Source organism: Lactuca saligna, chromosome 4 (assembly GCF_052625555.1).
Source record: "Lactuca saligna cultivar CGN05327 chromosome 4, ASM5262555v1, whole genome shotgun sequence".
In the NCBI taxonomy this organism is placed as follows: domain Eukaryota; kingdom Viridiplantae; phylum Streptophyta; class Magnoliopsida; order Asterales; family Asteraceae; genus Lactuca; species Lactuca saligna.
In genome coordinates this window covers 94,162,186-94,177,211 of record NC_136420.1, presented here as the reverse complement: position 1 = coordinate 94,177,211, position 15,026 = coordinate 94,162,186, and the positions used below count along the sequence as shown (strand labels likewise).

General features: G+C 31.4%; 1 protein-coding gene across 1 annotated transcript; it reads right to left on the bottom strand.

Annotated features, from left to right (window-relative positions):
* Window positions 1-492: 492 nt before the first annotated feature.
* LOC145042407 (S-adenosyl-L-methionine-dependent methyltransferases superfamily protein) lies at window positions 493-4,905 on the bottom strand. The gene is made up of 13 exons (XM_078990821.1): window positions 4,775-4,905; window positions 4,131-4,231; window positions 3,917-3,978; window positions 3,756-3,806; window positions 3,617-3,643; window positions 3,395-3,499; window positions 3,168-3,275; window positions 2,702-2,773; window positions 2,453-2,503; window positions 2,205-2,267; window positions 1,823-1,947; window positions 1,588-1,723; window positions 493-1,467 (listed from the first exon to the last, which is right to left on the bottom strand). Exons 2-13 carry the CDS (start codon window positions 4,219-4,221, stop codon window positions 781-783), a joined length of 1,578 nt encoding a protein of 525 aa, XP_078846947.1. The 5' UTR covers window positions 4,222-4,231; window positions 4,775-4,905; the 3' UTR covers window positions 493-780.
* Between the last annotated feature and the right edge of the window lie 10,121 nt (window positions 4,906-15,026).

The window sequence follows — 15,026 nt, the reverse complement described above, 5'->3', positions numbered from 1 at the left end:
AGTTAACGCTATCTTAATTTCACTCTAGCACTTGGCAGAAATAACAGTCTACTTATGATTTCGTTCATTTAAACGCCCAATTATAGGAAAAAATAAATAATGACCACATACTTTATGATATTTTAATGGACATACCAACTTACTTGTTATTTGCTATCTACAATAAACAAAAATAAATATAGGTTATCACTATTGTGTTAGTTTGTCTAAATCGGTTGTTTAATACATTTTTGGAAGATTTAATTGACATAGCTTTCATCCTTAAACATCTCAAAACGGGTATAAAAGTTTATATACTTTTAATTTGTTAATCTTCGAAGTGTTAAATATAAATAGATAGATTGATTTATTCCAAGCAAGTATCTATACAGTTAAAACAAAATTTACTGATAAACATAAGAAATATTTGTATATGTATTATATTTGATAAAGGAGACCAACATCAATGAGACAATATTTTTTATATCATCAAAAAACAAAACAACCACGTCATCAAAAAACAATAAAAAGATTATCCACTCTCAGTATTTATACATGAATACATGTCTCCATATAAAAAAAACGATCATCTTTCACAAATTTATCGTCACCAAAAAAAAAAAAAAAAGACAAACCTTAGCAAACAACAAACAACTTTCTTGCATGGTCTTTGACATGCATTGAACTCATTGAGACAAACATTACAATCTTTTGTCCCATCCAAAAAGACAAATATACCATATTCAGTGAGTTATGCAAAAGACGTAAATACCCTTTTCCTCACACTCAGAAATAACAATATTACTTAGCATGGAAGTACATGATATTTAACGCAGTATTTTCAACATCCTCTTTTCCAATTCTACCCTCAAACCAATCCTCAATAATCGGGCTTCCACTCAACATACCATTTGGCCATCTATCAACCAACCGAAAACCAAAACAAGAAGCAGCCGAAAGTATACACCCTTCATCAACTCTCCGAAAAACATGACACAAAATGAGCACTCCATCAATTGAAATCAACTCTTTTGCAGTTTTAAACAACGGCATAATTGCTTCCACAACATAAGTCACATCCGTACCAATAACAACATCAAAACCCTTTTCGCCACTCACTTTTTTCACGGATTCTATATGCTCTTCATTACCCCATTCTAGTTTCTTGATTTTTACCTTTGAAATTAAAGATTGTTCAAGATTCGAAGTGATGTTTTCTTGTAGAAGCTCGAGGGTTTTGTTGTCCCCGTCTGTGGGGACAACAAGGCGGGCGGTTCTGGCAGCGATCATGGAACAGATCCCGCCAGAACCAGACCCGACTTCTAATATTGTTTTCCCGGAAACAATATTTTGGTTCGAGGCAAGAATGGAAGCCATGAGTTGCGCGGATTCCCATAACATTAAGCCAGTTGATTTGCACGTGTGTTGGAATTCTTTTGAAAGTAGTTTGATTTTAAAGTTCCAATCTCGTAACTTGTACTCTGTAATCTATTACAAAAATAAATAAATTAACAACATACTTTCATTTATTTAGGTTGAAACTTGAAACATGTTTGCTTTGTATTTGGATCACATTGCTATAATTGGGTGGATTTTTTAAACCCTAACCTCATTCTTTGGTGAAGAAATCCCAAACATTTCAAAAGCAAATCCTTCAGAAATATCGATATCAAATCCCTCTTTTGCCTCCTTTGAAATTTTAGGGATTTTGTCATCTAAACGAAAGGCGGCTTGGACCCAACGCCTAACAATAATAAATGATTTTTTCTTCGTTTATATATGAATAAAAAATCAAATTAAATAAAACTATTAATTTTTTTTTTAATATTATTATATTACTTACCGATTCATTACTATTTCACGTGAACGATTTTCTACTTGCTTGCAACACAAACCACATTCTTCAATGTGGAACCCGTTTTCTTGAAACAAATTTTTCAAGAATTCCTCAGAAAAATAGAATGCACGCTGAAAGATTAGGTGCAATAAAAAAAAAGTTATAAGAACAATAAAATTAAGTACAAGACTAAAACTCAAAAGGGTAAAATAGTAAAAAGCACTTGTACTTACCATTTTCACCGATTTAGTAGGTTAACTATTATATTATGTAACGATTAAACATTATGCATGTTTTGACCATTTAAAGAGCAATCACAAAGGGTAAAATAGTAAAAAGCACTTGTGTATTTTTTTTTTTAATTATTATTTTTGGATTTTGCACTTACAGTTCCATCACCTCTGACAAAAAAATTCTCACTGATTTTCTGATCCTTAGAAATAAGCCTTTCCTGCCAATAAAACAGCATGATCATAAAATAAATTTAGGGTTAACTGCAAGAAATAACTACCTACTTTGCTCTAATAGTCAATTACTATATTATCCTTTTTTTATAAATATTATCAAAATTAAAAATTAAATCAAGAAGTCTGAAAGACTGAAAGGATTAAAAAAAAAAAAAAAAACAATGCTAACCTGAGCAAGATCTCCTGTAGCATAATCGCGAAATAAGACATAAGCATTTGGCTGGATATAAAGAAATATTTAAAATTTTAGGTCAGTTGACTTTATTATAAATTTTTAATAGAGGCAAAAAATTTCAACCACTATAACAAAAATGATTCTTTTAAGCAGTAAAAAGTATATGATGGTTTAATCACTACATAGAGTAACTATGTGGACTTATAAATAAATAAATAAAAAACTTCAAATTTATATAATTACCTTCATAATCTTTTTGATGTTTTTCAAAACCAGAGGCATCTTCTCAGGTGATACTGCAGATAAGACAAATATCTGCTTAAGAAGTCAGTGAATCACTTTAATAATATTAATGACCCCACAAACATGTACAAATTACAAAAAACCCATTTTTACCAGTTACCCAGTTTTATTAAAGACCAAAATATTCTTAAAACACACACACACACACACACAAGGTGCTTTCACCATTTTGACAAGTTAGCCATTGGATTACTTTTTTATGACTATGTTCAGTGGCTAAATCGATAAAATGGTGAAAGTATGTGATCAAAATCGGGTAATCTTGATAATTCTTTTTTCTTTTTCTATTATATTTAAGTGGCTAAATCTCTATTTAACCAAAAGACATAAATCATAATCCCTTAAAAACATCAAGAAACTGCTTATGTACTTATTATAAACTTTACATGATAAAATCTTGTAATACCATTGTTACAATATCAACAGAAGATGGAGGTATATGTTTGACCAAGTCTTCACTAGTCAAATCACATGCAAATGCATTTATCTTTTCTTTTTTAAAGTCTTTATGTGCCTGTAGCAATTAAGAACAAACCAATTAACACTAGAAATGACCAAATGTCATTAGTAATCATGTGTGTGTGTGTGTATATATATATATATATATATGTATGTATAATATGAAAGTTTTACCTTAACTAACTCAACTGCACGAGGTGAAAAGTCACAAGCATGAATGAATATATCAGGGTAGGTAGCATTTAAAGGAAAAATAGTGTTTCCAGCACCACATCCAACCTAAAAATTGAAAAAAAAAAAAAAAAATTAAAAAATGAGTTGGGATTGTAAATACTTAAACCATTTTGTAAAAGCAGCATACTTTTGTAGAGAAAATATAGGAATAAAATTATTTACCTCCAGAATAACCTTTTCCTCTGCTTCCTGAAACAGCAAGAGATGTTTCAGATTAATGAAACTGAGATGCTTACATTTTCTTGAAAAGTTAAAAATCTAAATTTATTATAAGTGGTAAGTAAATACTTTGTACACTCACAGAGAAATATTGCCCCCATTCTTTATCCAAGTAATGTCTATCCTTGAAAAACTGATGAAAAAAAAAAGGTTACAATATTAACTTCTAGAAGAATCTAACAGCAACCATTGAAGGTATTTGAAAGTTTGTATTCAAGGGTAAAAAGGGAAAGAAAAAGTAACCCGATCTTGATGACGTTTGTAGAAGACATCCCAATATTTCTTAGCATCCCTTTCATATTTTTCTGTGAAATACAGTTTGAAATTTAGATTGTTGTTTCTTTCTGACTTAATAACTTTTTACAAGTTTGCCCTTGGTTATATTTTTCCTTCCATTTGTCCACATGTGATGTATTTTCTCAAATAATAAGTAAATATAGTTTATCCAGAAAAATACCTTTCCAAAAAGTGGTGACTTCATTATTTGGTGTAGAATATATTTGTATCTTTGGCTTTTGCCCAATACTCTCTGATGCATTAGATGCCATTTACAAATCACTGTTATCAAAAAGATATTCAGAATTAGGAGAACCAAAGTATGCATGCAATATGGGATTAGCTTGAAGTTGAACTATGAAACTATTTATATTTTCTTCTGTTTACTTGCTATGTTTTTTAATAAAGAAAATTATCTGTTCAATATATTGTAACTTTAGTTTCTTCATATATACAAAACATAGTTGTAATTTATCAAATTCCCTATCAAAATCATATGTGGAGGGAGCGAGACTTAACAAGAAAATTTAGGAAGAAGATATCCATCAAAAGGGGCTGTGAAGCGAAATATCACTATTCTATGTCATGTTTACTAGAAAACGAGTTCATCACAGCATCCCATTAACAAATCGATGAAGCAACGGATATAGTAACAACCAGAGTCGATCAATTGGGGGATAAATCAATAAGGAAAACATCCTCTAAGTGGCTGGAAATTTCAGAAATTTGTGTGTGCTATGAAACGGAAACATCATACGAATGAGCTTAAATTATAATGAATAACAAAAATCAATCATACGCAATTTGGGGTTTCAGAAAACTTACGTTGTTGTATTGCTCGAACTAGACCTGGATGTTGTGATTGATTCGAGGGTTTTAGGAAGGCTTAGGTTTTTTAATACCCCATTTTAACTTGTTTTCTTTTTACACGTTGCACCCCTGTATTTCATGAGCATCGCAGACATTTTAAATTTACTTTGTTAACTTGCTTTTAATACCATTTGGCCATTAGCCATTTTAACTTTTTTTTTTTTTTTTTTTTTTTTTTTTTTTTGGTAAATATCTTTTTAAAATAAACTATTTTGTTAAAAAAAATCTGGATTTGAGATAGGAAAAAAACATATTATTGTTTCATAAAATTTTATTGCTTAAAATATTAAATATAAAATTTTAAATTTACTAAAGACTAAAAGTATTATAAATGGAGACCAATAATATAAAAAAATACATTATTTGATGAGTTAAAACTTATAATGTTGTTAATAGACTTTCAGGTTTTGATCTGTATTTCAAGTTATGGCTTTCAATTTATTTGGTTTTTTAATTTTTCTTTTTGGTATCAATTTTTTTTTCCTGCAAGTATTATGATGTATTGGGTTCTGGTGGTGGTGAAAAATTCGATGAAGAGATAGTGGGCTGTAGTGTTTGTTCGTCGGAGTTGAAGGATAAAAAATGGATGGTGAAGACGTCGATGTCATTAAAGATGGAAAGAAAATATAAGTTGAAGATGATGAAAGATGGGATGGTGCTTGCTAGGACCCAAATTAAATTTCTCAAATGTAGTTTCAAGTTTAAAATGATGAGATACAAATATGTGTGACCTATTATTTTTTTTTTTTTGTATAAAAAATAAATACATAAATAAGAAAATCAATTAAAAAATAAATTAATAAGGGCACAATAGTCTTTTTAGGTAAGAGGGGACCAAATGTGCAACAAAAATAAACAATACGGACCATCCCAATTAAAAAAAAATAAGTTAGGAACCAAACATGCAAATCAACATAAACCAACAGGGACCATTCGTTAATTTACTCTTACCTTTTTGGTTTTCAAATCAGGGTAACTATCTTTTTTTTTTGTACACATTTAGATAATGAACTTTTTAGAAGTGTTCACATATGACCATTATGGCTGCTTGTAGTATGTTACTGGTGGTCATAATGGTCATATGCGAACACTTCCAAAAAGTTCATTACTTTGAGGTATACAAAAAAAGATAGTTACCCAGATGTGAACAAACCGAAAAGTTAATTACCTTAATAAGTCAATTTCCCTTCTTCCTAACGTTAAACGGACCCTTAGCATATTGTCAGTTCAGATTTTGTTAAGCCACATAAGCATTTGTTTAAAAATCTTAACATCTTAGTGAAAGTTGTTGAGTGATGGTGAAACCATTTAGATATAATTGATTTTTGAAAAAAAACAAAAAGGGGAAATAAATTAAGGCCAGCTAATCATAGCCCACATTTCTTCCTTCTCTCTCCTCTCACTTCTAGTTAACGGGGTAACGAGGCTTGCTTAGCGTCTTCCTTAGCGCATGCTCGGTGATGCATCGAAATACTACACCTACTAGTTTTACCAACTATCTAACTAATTATTCGACTAAAGGCAGTGGACCTTTTCGCAAATAGTATAGCACAAACAGTCGGATATCGAACTCAGGGAACAAATTTAACTAATTAACCTAATCACTAAAAATTAACCTAAAAGAAGCAAAAGTTAAGAGGGGTTTTTATCTGATTTTAAAAGTTCAGACAAACTTTAACAATTAACTGATAATTTTAATCAATATTCTAAAAACACTTCCGTTTAGTTCGAATCCACTTTTCCTCTATGGTTAGCTACTAATTATGGATTATTAAAATTGGTCACCAATTATTATTCAATTAGTAATTCAAGTCCAATTTACTAATCTTTTTACCAATTCATGAACTACCTTATATGGTTATACATAAACAAAACACATAATTAGTTATTAATTATAGATTGACTATGTAAGATTTATCTAAGAAAACACAATTATAGTCATAATTTATGTTCTCTAGCACAACTAAATTAGTTACTTTTATCACTTATCTAAGATTTGGTCGATCCTAGCTCTAGCAATTTAATAGTCACTAAACTACTAGGTAACAAGTTTATGTAATTCAATGGTCACTAAGCTACACAGAACCTGAATTAAAGCAACAAAGTCACAAACTTCAACATGCTAGGTAATGATAATCAAACACATGCACAAAACCAGCTTATAAAATCCATAAATTAATAAATTAAGCCATAGATTCAAGGTTTCATCTAGTTAAACGAAAGTCTACTAATTTAACTATTCATATATGAAAGTAAACACATAAGTTCATAATAAATTGACATGATTAAATTAATGCAGACCGAATGTAGCATTTTAATCTTCAAATTCTCGATCTTCAAACAATCCCTCCTTTTCAAAAGGTGTTTTTCGCACTTTTCTGACCTCTAAACTCGATTATAACTCTAGGAAATCAGATCCAACCTACTCAAAGTTGATATACTAAGAGATATTTATAGTCTCTAAAAACTGTGTCTCACGTTGTGAGAATTAGTATCTCACATCGTGAGATCAGTGGAATTTGTGTTCGGCAAGGAAACTGCATCCCGCGTAGCTATCTTCTAGAAGAATCAATCTCACGTCGTGAGATTATACTCCTCATGTCGTGAAAATTGGGAATTAGCATTTGGCACAAAAATGAAAGGCGTCCGAAATTTTGTCTAGTTTTCAGATCATTTTGAATCTCGTCAATCAGAGTTACGAGTCATAAGATATGGTCAAAATACTGATGAGGGGTTAAGCTGTCTAGCAACATCCTTTTTGTATCTTTTTCAGCTCCAGTCCTCCAAGTATCCAGCTTTTGTCGATTTCAATCATTTTCTTCGAGAATGTCCACTTTTGGCTGCAAAATATAATTAAACATTATAAGTACCAAATATCTTTGCAATTAACTAAATTGTAGCTTAAAAGGTATTAAATTATCACCTAGAAATGTGCACAATCACTAGGGAGTCATGTTTGACGAGCTTAACACTCCTTAGTGAGTGAGCTTAGCGTATCCACTCCTCATAGCTTAATGAATACGACTATATATGGATTCCCTGCTTTCCAATTTGACTTCCTCAATATATGAGGATAAGGAGAAGGGGGGGAATCTCACGACCAACCTGTTATGTTTTGGGAAACATTTGAATACGTTTCAGTAATACATACCATGTCCTCTTTCACAACAAATTAGGTCATTAGGTAATTGTCATAATGAATGTGAATGTATACATTAATCATGATTTCAAGTAATAAATTAGTGAAATCTAATTAGTTTGTCATAACATAACCTAAAATAGTCATACAACAATTTGAAGTGGACCAAACTAATAAATGTGAATGTCAAAAAAGCAATCCTCATACTTAAATCATAAATCCGACGATTTTCTCCTTCCATTTTATATTATACTTTCAAGCTATCTCATCCTTATATTTTTTTATTCAAGATCCGAGGAAAATGACACAACAAAAATACTGATAATTTTATTATTTGTGCAACCAAAATATTTATAGGTTAACGATATCAAATGTAGTTGAAGGATGTTTCCCGACAATAGGTTGTGAGTTTGAATCTTGTTGTAGACAAAATGTTTGTTGGCTGTTAAAAAATCGTTGACTTTATTTCTTTATGCATATAAAAGTTGTTTTTTTATTTGCTCAAATACGATCGGGAAGAAAGAGAACATGTTTCGTTTTTTAAAAGTTTTGCATTGAGGAATCACATTGTTGCAAACTTCAGGTTTATAGAATCTTATTCAAATGTAGTTTATATGTATTTATATTGTTGTATTTTTTATACATTTGCTTAAATGTATTGTGCAGTGGCGGACACAGAACGCTTCAGAAGTGGTGGCACCCAAATTTTTTTCGAACAAATGTAAAATAGTAGTGGTACTCATATTCGAAGAGGTTGCGCCTAATAAAAAAAATAAACTGACGGACCAAATCAGAGTGGTGGCCTGAAACCTCCGGGACTCCACATACATCTGCTCTTGACATACATCTGCTCTTGGTATTGTGTATGCATGTATCTTTTTGTAAACTAGAACCATATTTAAATATTCATATTATCAAAGTTTTGCATTCATAGTTATATCTTTGCTTTTGTTTAAAATAAATATTAACTTCTTGAAACAACTAATACCAACGCGTTACACATAGTAAATATGTGATTAAAGAGTAAATTACACGAATGGTCCTTATGGTTTTAGGTAATTTGTACGTTTGATCCCTAATTTATTTTTTTAACTCGGAAGGTCCCTACTGTTTGTTTTTGTTACGCGTTTGGTCCCTACTATTTGTTTTTGTTACACGTTTGGTCCCTATCTTACCCAAAACGACTATTATTTAAATAGGAAAAAATGATAGGGCGGGTAAGGTAAGGTGAGAGGGATGGGGTTGGGGTCTGTTTATTTAAATAGATTAAAAAAATCAATGATAAAATAGTCTTTTTATGTATGACAGGGACCAAGCGCGTAACAAAAACAAACAATAAGGATCTTCCGAGTTAAAAATATAGATTAGAGACCAAATGCGCAAATTACCCTAAACCATAGGGACCATTCGTGTAATTTACTCGTGATTAAATTTTTGACAAATACATGTTAAAAATAAGCCTGTTATTAAGATTATTTATAAAAGTATTATTATTATACTAAGTTAGATATATAAAATTACTATTTTTTTCTTAACTATATTATAACATAACATCGGTATCATGTCATTCAATTGCATTGCATGTATATGTGACGTGACTTGTGTATGAATAAAACCAAATACGGTTTGTGATTTAGTATTGCTTTTAACGATTAATTATTTTAAAAATTACTTATATTTCTAAATTTGATAATGATTATTATTTAAAATATCAACCATTGTATTTAAGTATTGCTATTGTTATTTAAAAAAAAAAAAAAACATATATGAGAATTTTCTAATTATTATCAAAAATAATTTTAACATATTTTTTAGTTAATTTGGTATGTCATTTAGATTTTAGTAGGACTGTCAAATTCGTACCAAACCAAACCAACCAACCAACCAAAACCAATAAAATTGGTACCAACATGTTTGTTAGTCAACATCTTTGGTTGGTAGTAGCATACGTATTGAGTGGTCATGGTATGTTAACGATACAAATTTTTTAATAGCATGATTGTACCGTACCACCCAATTTGTTATATATATATATATATATATATATATATATATATATATATATATATATATATATATATATATAGACACACACACACAAACACTAGCTGTGTATCCGCGCAAAGCGGCGATGACAAATAAATTGCTTCGACACTAGTTATATATACACACACACACACAAACACTAGCTGTGTACCCGCATAAAGCGGCGATGACAAATAAGTTGTTTCGACAATTAGTTCATTCGACAAATAATTTCTTTTCTACAATTAGTTTCATTTTCGGAAACATGAAATATTACAAACAACACATTGTATGTTATTTTGGAAAAATAGATTCCTTATAGGTTCTGGATTTTCTATTTTTGATTTTAGGTTAAGAGTTTAACCAAAACTAGTGGTATAGTTTGTAGAGGTGTGGTTCTAGATGGGAGTTCATTAGAGCATTATACGCTCATTACTTTCCATTACAACAATGTATTTTATAAAAGATTTAGGTGATGGTATAACATATTTGCACCAGACCCACATCGATTCAATAGTAAAAGACCGTACGCAAGAATTTGTAACATTGCTGTTATAGCTTACATAATCCTATTATCATTAAAGAATGTAAATAAGTAGTATTTCAAGTATTTACATGTAAGTGTCTTGTTATTATGGGTACAAATAAGGTACATTGCTTATATTGAAAAATAAGTAAAGTACATTGCCATTTTCCTATAATTTGCTCACATAATAAACATCACAAGATTTAGAATGCCTAGATCTTGGCATCAATTGACACGAACATATACAACAAAGACTAACCAGCAACATATTTACATCGTTTGAAGGTAAAAAATGTGAAAAATGGAAAAACTTTACGACATTTAAGAGCATAAACATATAAACATATTACAGAACTTACTTAGCATATTGCAAATAAAACAAACAAAGGCTAATTAGCCAAACTTTACAAGTTAAAAAAAAAAAAATGAAATATTTGACTACCAAGGGCATCCATCAGTACCCTTCCCATGAGTTAAGTGAGTTGCACCTCCAATCCCTTTGACTTCTGTTTAGCAGCCTTGTTTCTAACAACATGTTTACTGTAACTTGGGTTATTAATATAAACCACTAATATAAACCACTCCCTTTTAAGCCTGGAAAGATTGAAAACATTAGAGAACCAGATACCTCCATTTAAGCCCAAAGTTACATGCAATTGATGATCTATGTATTCCACCATCGCCTTTCCATAAGTCTTGGAATGTCTCACCATTCTTCCCATGTTTCAAGAAAAACCGAAATTACAACTATGAAATAAAAACACAAGAAAATCGAGAAAAATGGTGACATCCTCTAATTTTCGGAACCAAAAGAACTTTCTTTACGCTTTAAAAATCATGATGCTTCATTTGCAAAAAATCCCAATATATAAAAATCTTTTGAGTACAAGATTGTCTCGAATAAAATCTTAAGGATGTCATAATCATACAGATACATAAGTTACATCGTAAAGACCTAATGGTATTGAACACCATTACATTCTTTCTCTTAATCACTCAACATCTTAATCACGTTCCAGTAGCTTAATTCTTGATACATGTGATGCATACAAACTGAGTAGGTCAGGTTGGGAAACCTGGTGAGATACATTTCAATCCCACAATTTTATGATATATATCTTAATCCTACAAAATCAATTGCTACTAAAAAAAATATATAGATATATTTCCGACTTGGATATCTATAAAACCTCATACCTATGCCCACCCCTCCCAATCGATCCTCATAGATCCTAGTCTACGGTTATCAGGAAGATAAACCGTTTAAAAGAAAGGGCTTAACTACACCGCTAATAGCTTTCTTGGCCAGTGAAAGTCATAAAGGCACTTTTGTCATCAAAGTATTTGATGAATATGGTATCCCAGTTCATCTACATTTGTGGGTTATGAACCCACAGTAGCAACATAATTCATAAGACCGTACATAATGATCAAGTGTTGTCATCTTACATTGGGGAGGAAGGCAGCCCAAGTGGTTGTTTTTGAGGGATGTGTGAGTTGGGAGTTCGGTAAACTTCCCAACATGTGAATCGCGTCCTCTTGGGGCTTGATAGCAGGATTTGGGGAAACAGGTAAACTTCCGAACCCGATATCTAAATTTGTCCCCGACCCCGACACGATAGCCGACGGGTTTCTTATCGAGGCTGAAAATTTCCCCAAACCCAACCCTAAACCTGAAACCCGATAAAGACCCGAAACCCGAAATGTATGCCAAAAAAGTTGAATTTGTTTGGAAAAAACTCCAATATAGTGAAAAACTAAAAACTTACACAAGCTTACAACACCAAAATTAGACTACAACATCATACAATCAAATATAAAAAACTAAATTCATCACAATATTACATTACATTTAAAACAAACTCATAATCAAACAAAACCATCCAAACTTGTTCCACAACCATTAAAGTGTAAGGTTTCTTCATGGTTATCCCTCCTTTACAGATGAAAAATCACTCCATTATGCTCTCCTAGAATTGACCTCGCTTTCCTACCCAACTGTCACACCCCAAACCGGAACATTATAACTATAGCAAAAGATAAGACTTAATGCTACTATGCTCCGTCTTCGTAACGCCTGAGATGGTATGTCTACTAACTTTCCTGAGAATACAAGTGGTTTGAAAAAGTGTCAACATTAAAGTTGGTGAGTTCATAAGTGTTTTGTTTGAAAAGGCATGTTCGATATTATTGAAAAAGTTACTGTATTCTTCCAGAAAACCCAATATTTTCTTAGTAAATAAATCGTATTCTTGGTACTTTGAGGACAAAAAGTATAAGTTTCTTATGTTTATAACTGGTGATTCGAGGCTCTGATTTCTGTAATTGTTATGACCCATACTGTTACCTCATATGATCACTTAGTGTATACAAATTATATATGAATAATATCGAACGGACAATCGATTGATTGATTATGCCCTAAGCCCACAACCAAATAAGGAACAGGAAAGAGGCCCACAAATATCGCTTTTAAATCATTCGCTTCGTCTATGTTTTGTTTCCCAATTTCCGATTTATGACAACTGACAACAGACTACAGTTGAACACATCAACTTAGTCCCGACTTGGCCAAGCTCCTAGGTGTCATCACTAAATCATCGAGGGGCCCATAGATATCACTTTTATCCCACTTTGGGTAAAAGGAACAGATAAAATTCGACTCAATGCTCGCTTGTACTCACTCACCGAATCACACACAACAATACGTTTTATAACACCAAGTTACTGGTGCGTTTACATATTATCAATGTGTAACCGACTCACAAGATACAACTTACACATCTCAGTTTCAAGAATATAAAATATTATCGTCTCACCAATCACTCGTGATAAAATCCATGAAGCGAACCAAGTAAGCGTGGGTTTAATCCAATGCTCAAATCATTTTCATAAGCACTTAGAAACGTTGCAACAAACATTTGCTATGTCTAATACACTTCAGGAAATCTACAAACCAATTCATGAAAATCTTCTTTCATACCTACTCGCAAAGTATGAGTGACTGTGGAGCGTTCGAATAATCTTATTATTTAGGAAGTCAAAACATGCAAAGTGAAACACAAGAATAATCGAACCCAATATGACCCAAACTTTTGAGTATAAATAAAACTCCTTTTATTTAATCACCATATTGATTATACATTATTCATTGTATAATGTTTCGGGTAATCAACTTATTACTTGAATTATAACAACAATTGTCCTATGCTCTTAGCATGCACACTATGCTTACTTGTGGTCCTTACATTGTGAAATAGTATAATTGAATAACATTTTCAATCACACTCATTTCACAATTCCTAATCCATTAGTGTAAGAATACATAGTTCTCGCCACTACTATAATATGTTAGATTCTAACATTTTATGCAACAGTCCTTTTCGTAATGTCATGGCACAAAAGTCACCAAGACTCGGCCAATGAAATTACAAAATACTCTATTGGAGATTGTTACAAGATAATTCCATAGTCATGAAGTCTCATATTCAAAGTACATTCCTTTGAATATCCTTCTTGCATAAAAGTTTCTAATCTAGACATTTATTCTCGATATCCAACTCCCAATATGGAAACATTTCCATATTTTCCACATGACAACTCATTAAATAGAATCTTATCTGTTCATAACGTCAATATGGTCCATCTATGATTATACTTCCAACTGTCCACAAGCAACCAATTTTCAGCGAACCTTAGATTGTCCTTGGCATTTGTTTAATTATTTTAGTCAAAATCAGTTCTATTTCATTTTTCCCTCTAAATATCCTAGGCATTTGGAAAATTTTAGAATGATCGAATATTACAGCATATGCAATCTATCCTATACCCGAAGCGTATGAGATACAATGGCGCAATGAAAAACGTGATACTTTACCAGTTTCTTACTATAATATCGCCATAATATTTCTATTTGCCGTGTTCTCAAAATTCGAACTATGAAGAGGGATGCCGTAATCATAATCGTATTTCGAGAATGAAAATAATAAATATACCCTTGACTAAATACAATTAAATTTCTCAATCTAAGCTTTTAGATTGGAAACGAAGTATAACATTCTCTCCCTTAATTATAGGGAAACAACTTTTCTACTCTTGCAACTGTGCAAAGTGAAACTTTTGTTTTTCTATAATTAATATTGCCAATTTGCAATACTTAAATAATAATCATGCTCCCACTAACATGATGATTATATCCATTCCAGCATAACATTTATGCTACCACTAGCTTTGACACGTATTTAGAAACCAGCTAAACTTCTAGAAAATAATACTTATTGACTTCTAAAGTTAATTTTTTCTAATACGATATGCTTTGATAAGCCTTTATCTAAGCTTCTCAACCTTATACACCTTCCCTTAGACAGCTCACATGTGTGTCTAAACCAATTCAGAACTTATTTTACTAAGTCCCAAATGTTCAGACTAATTGTCAAATCTCACAATTCGAACTATGAAAAAGGATGTCGTAATCATAATCGAATTTGAGATTGCAATTTACATAATCGCTATCTCCT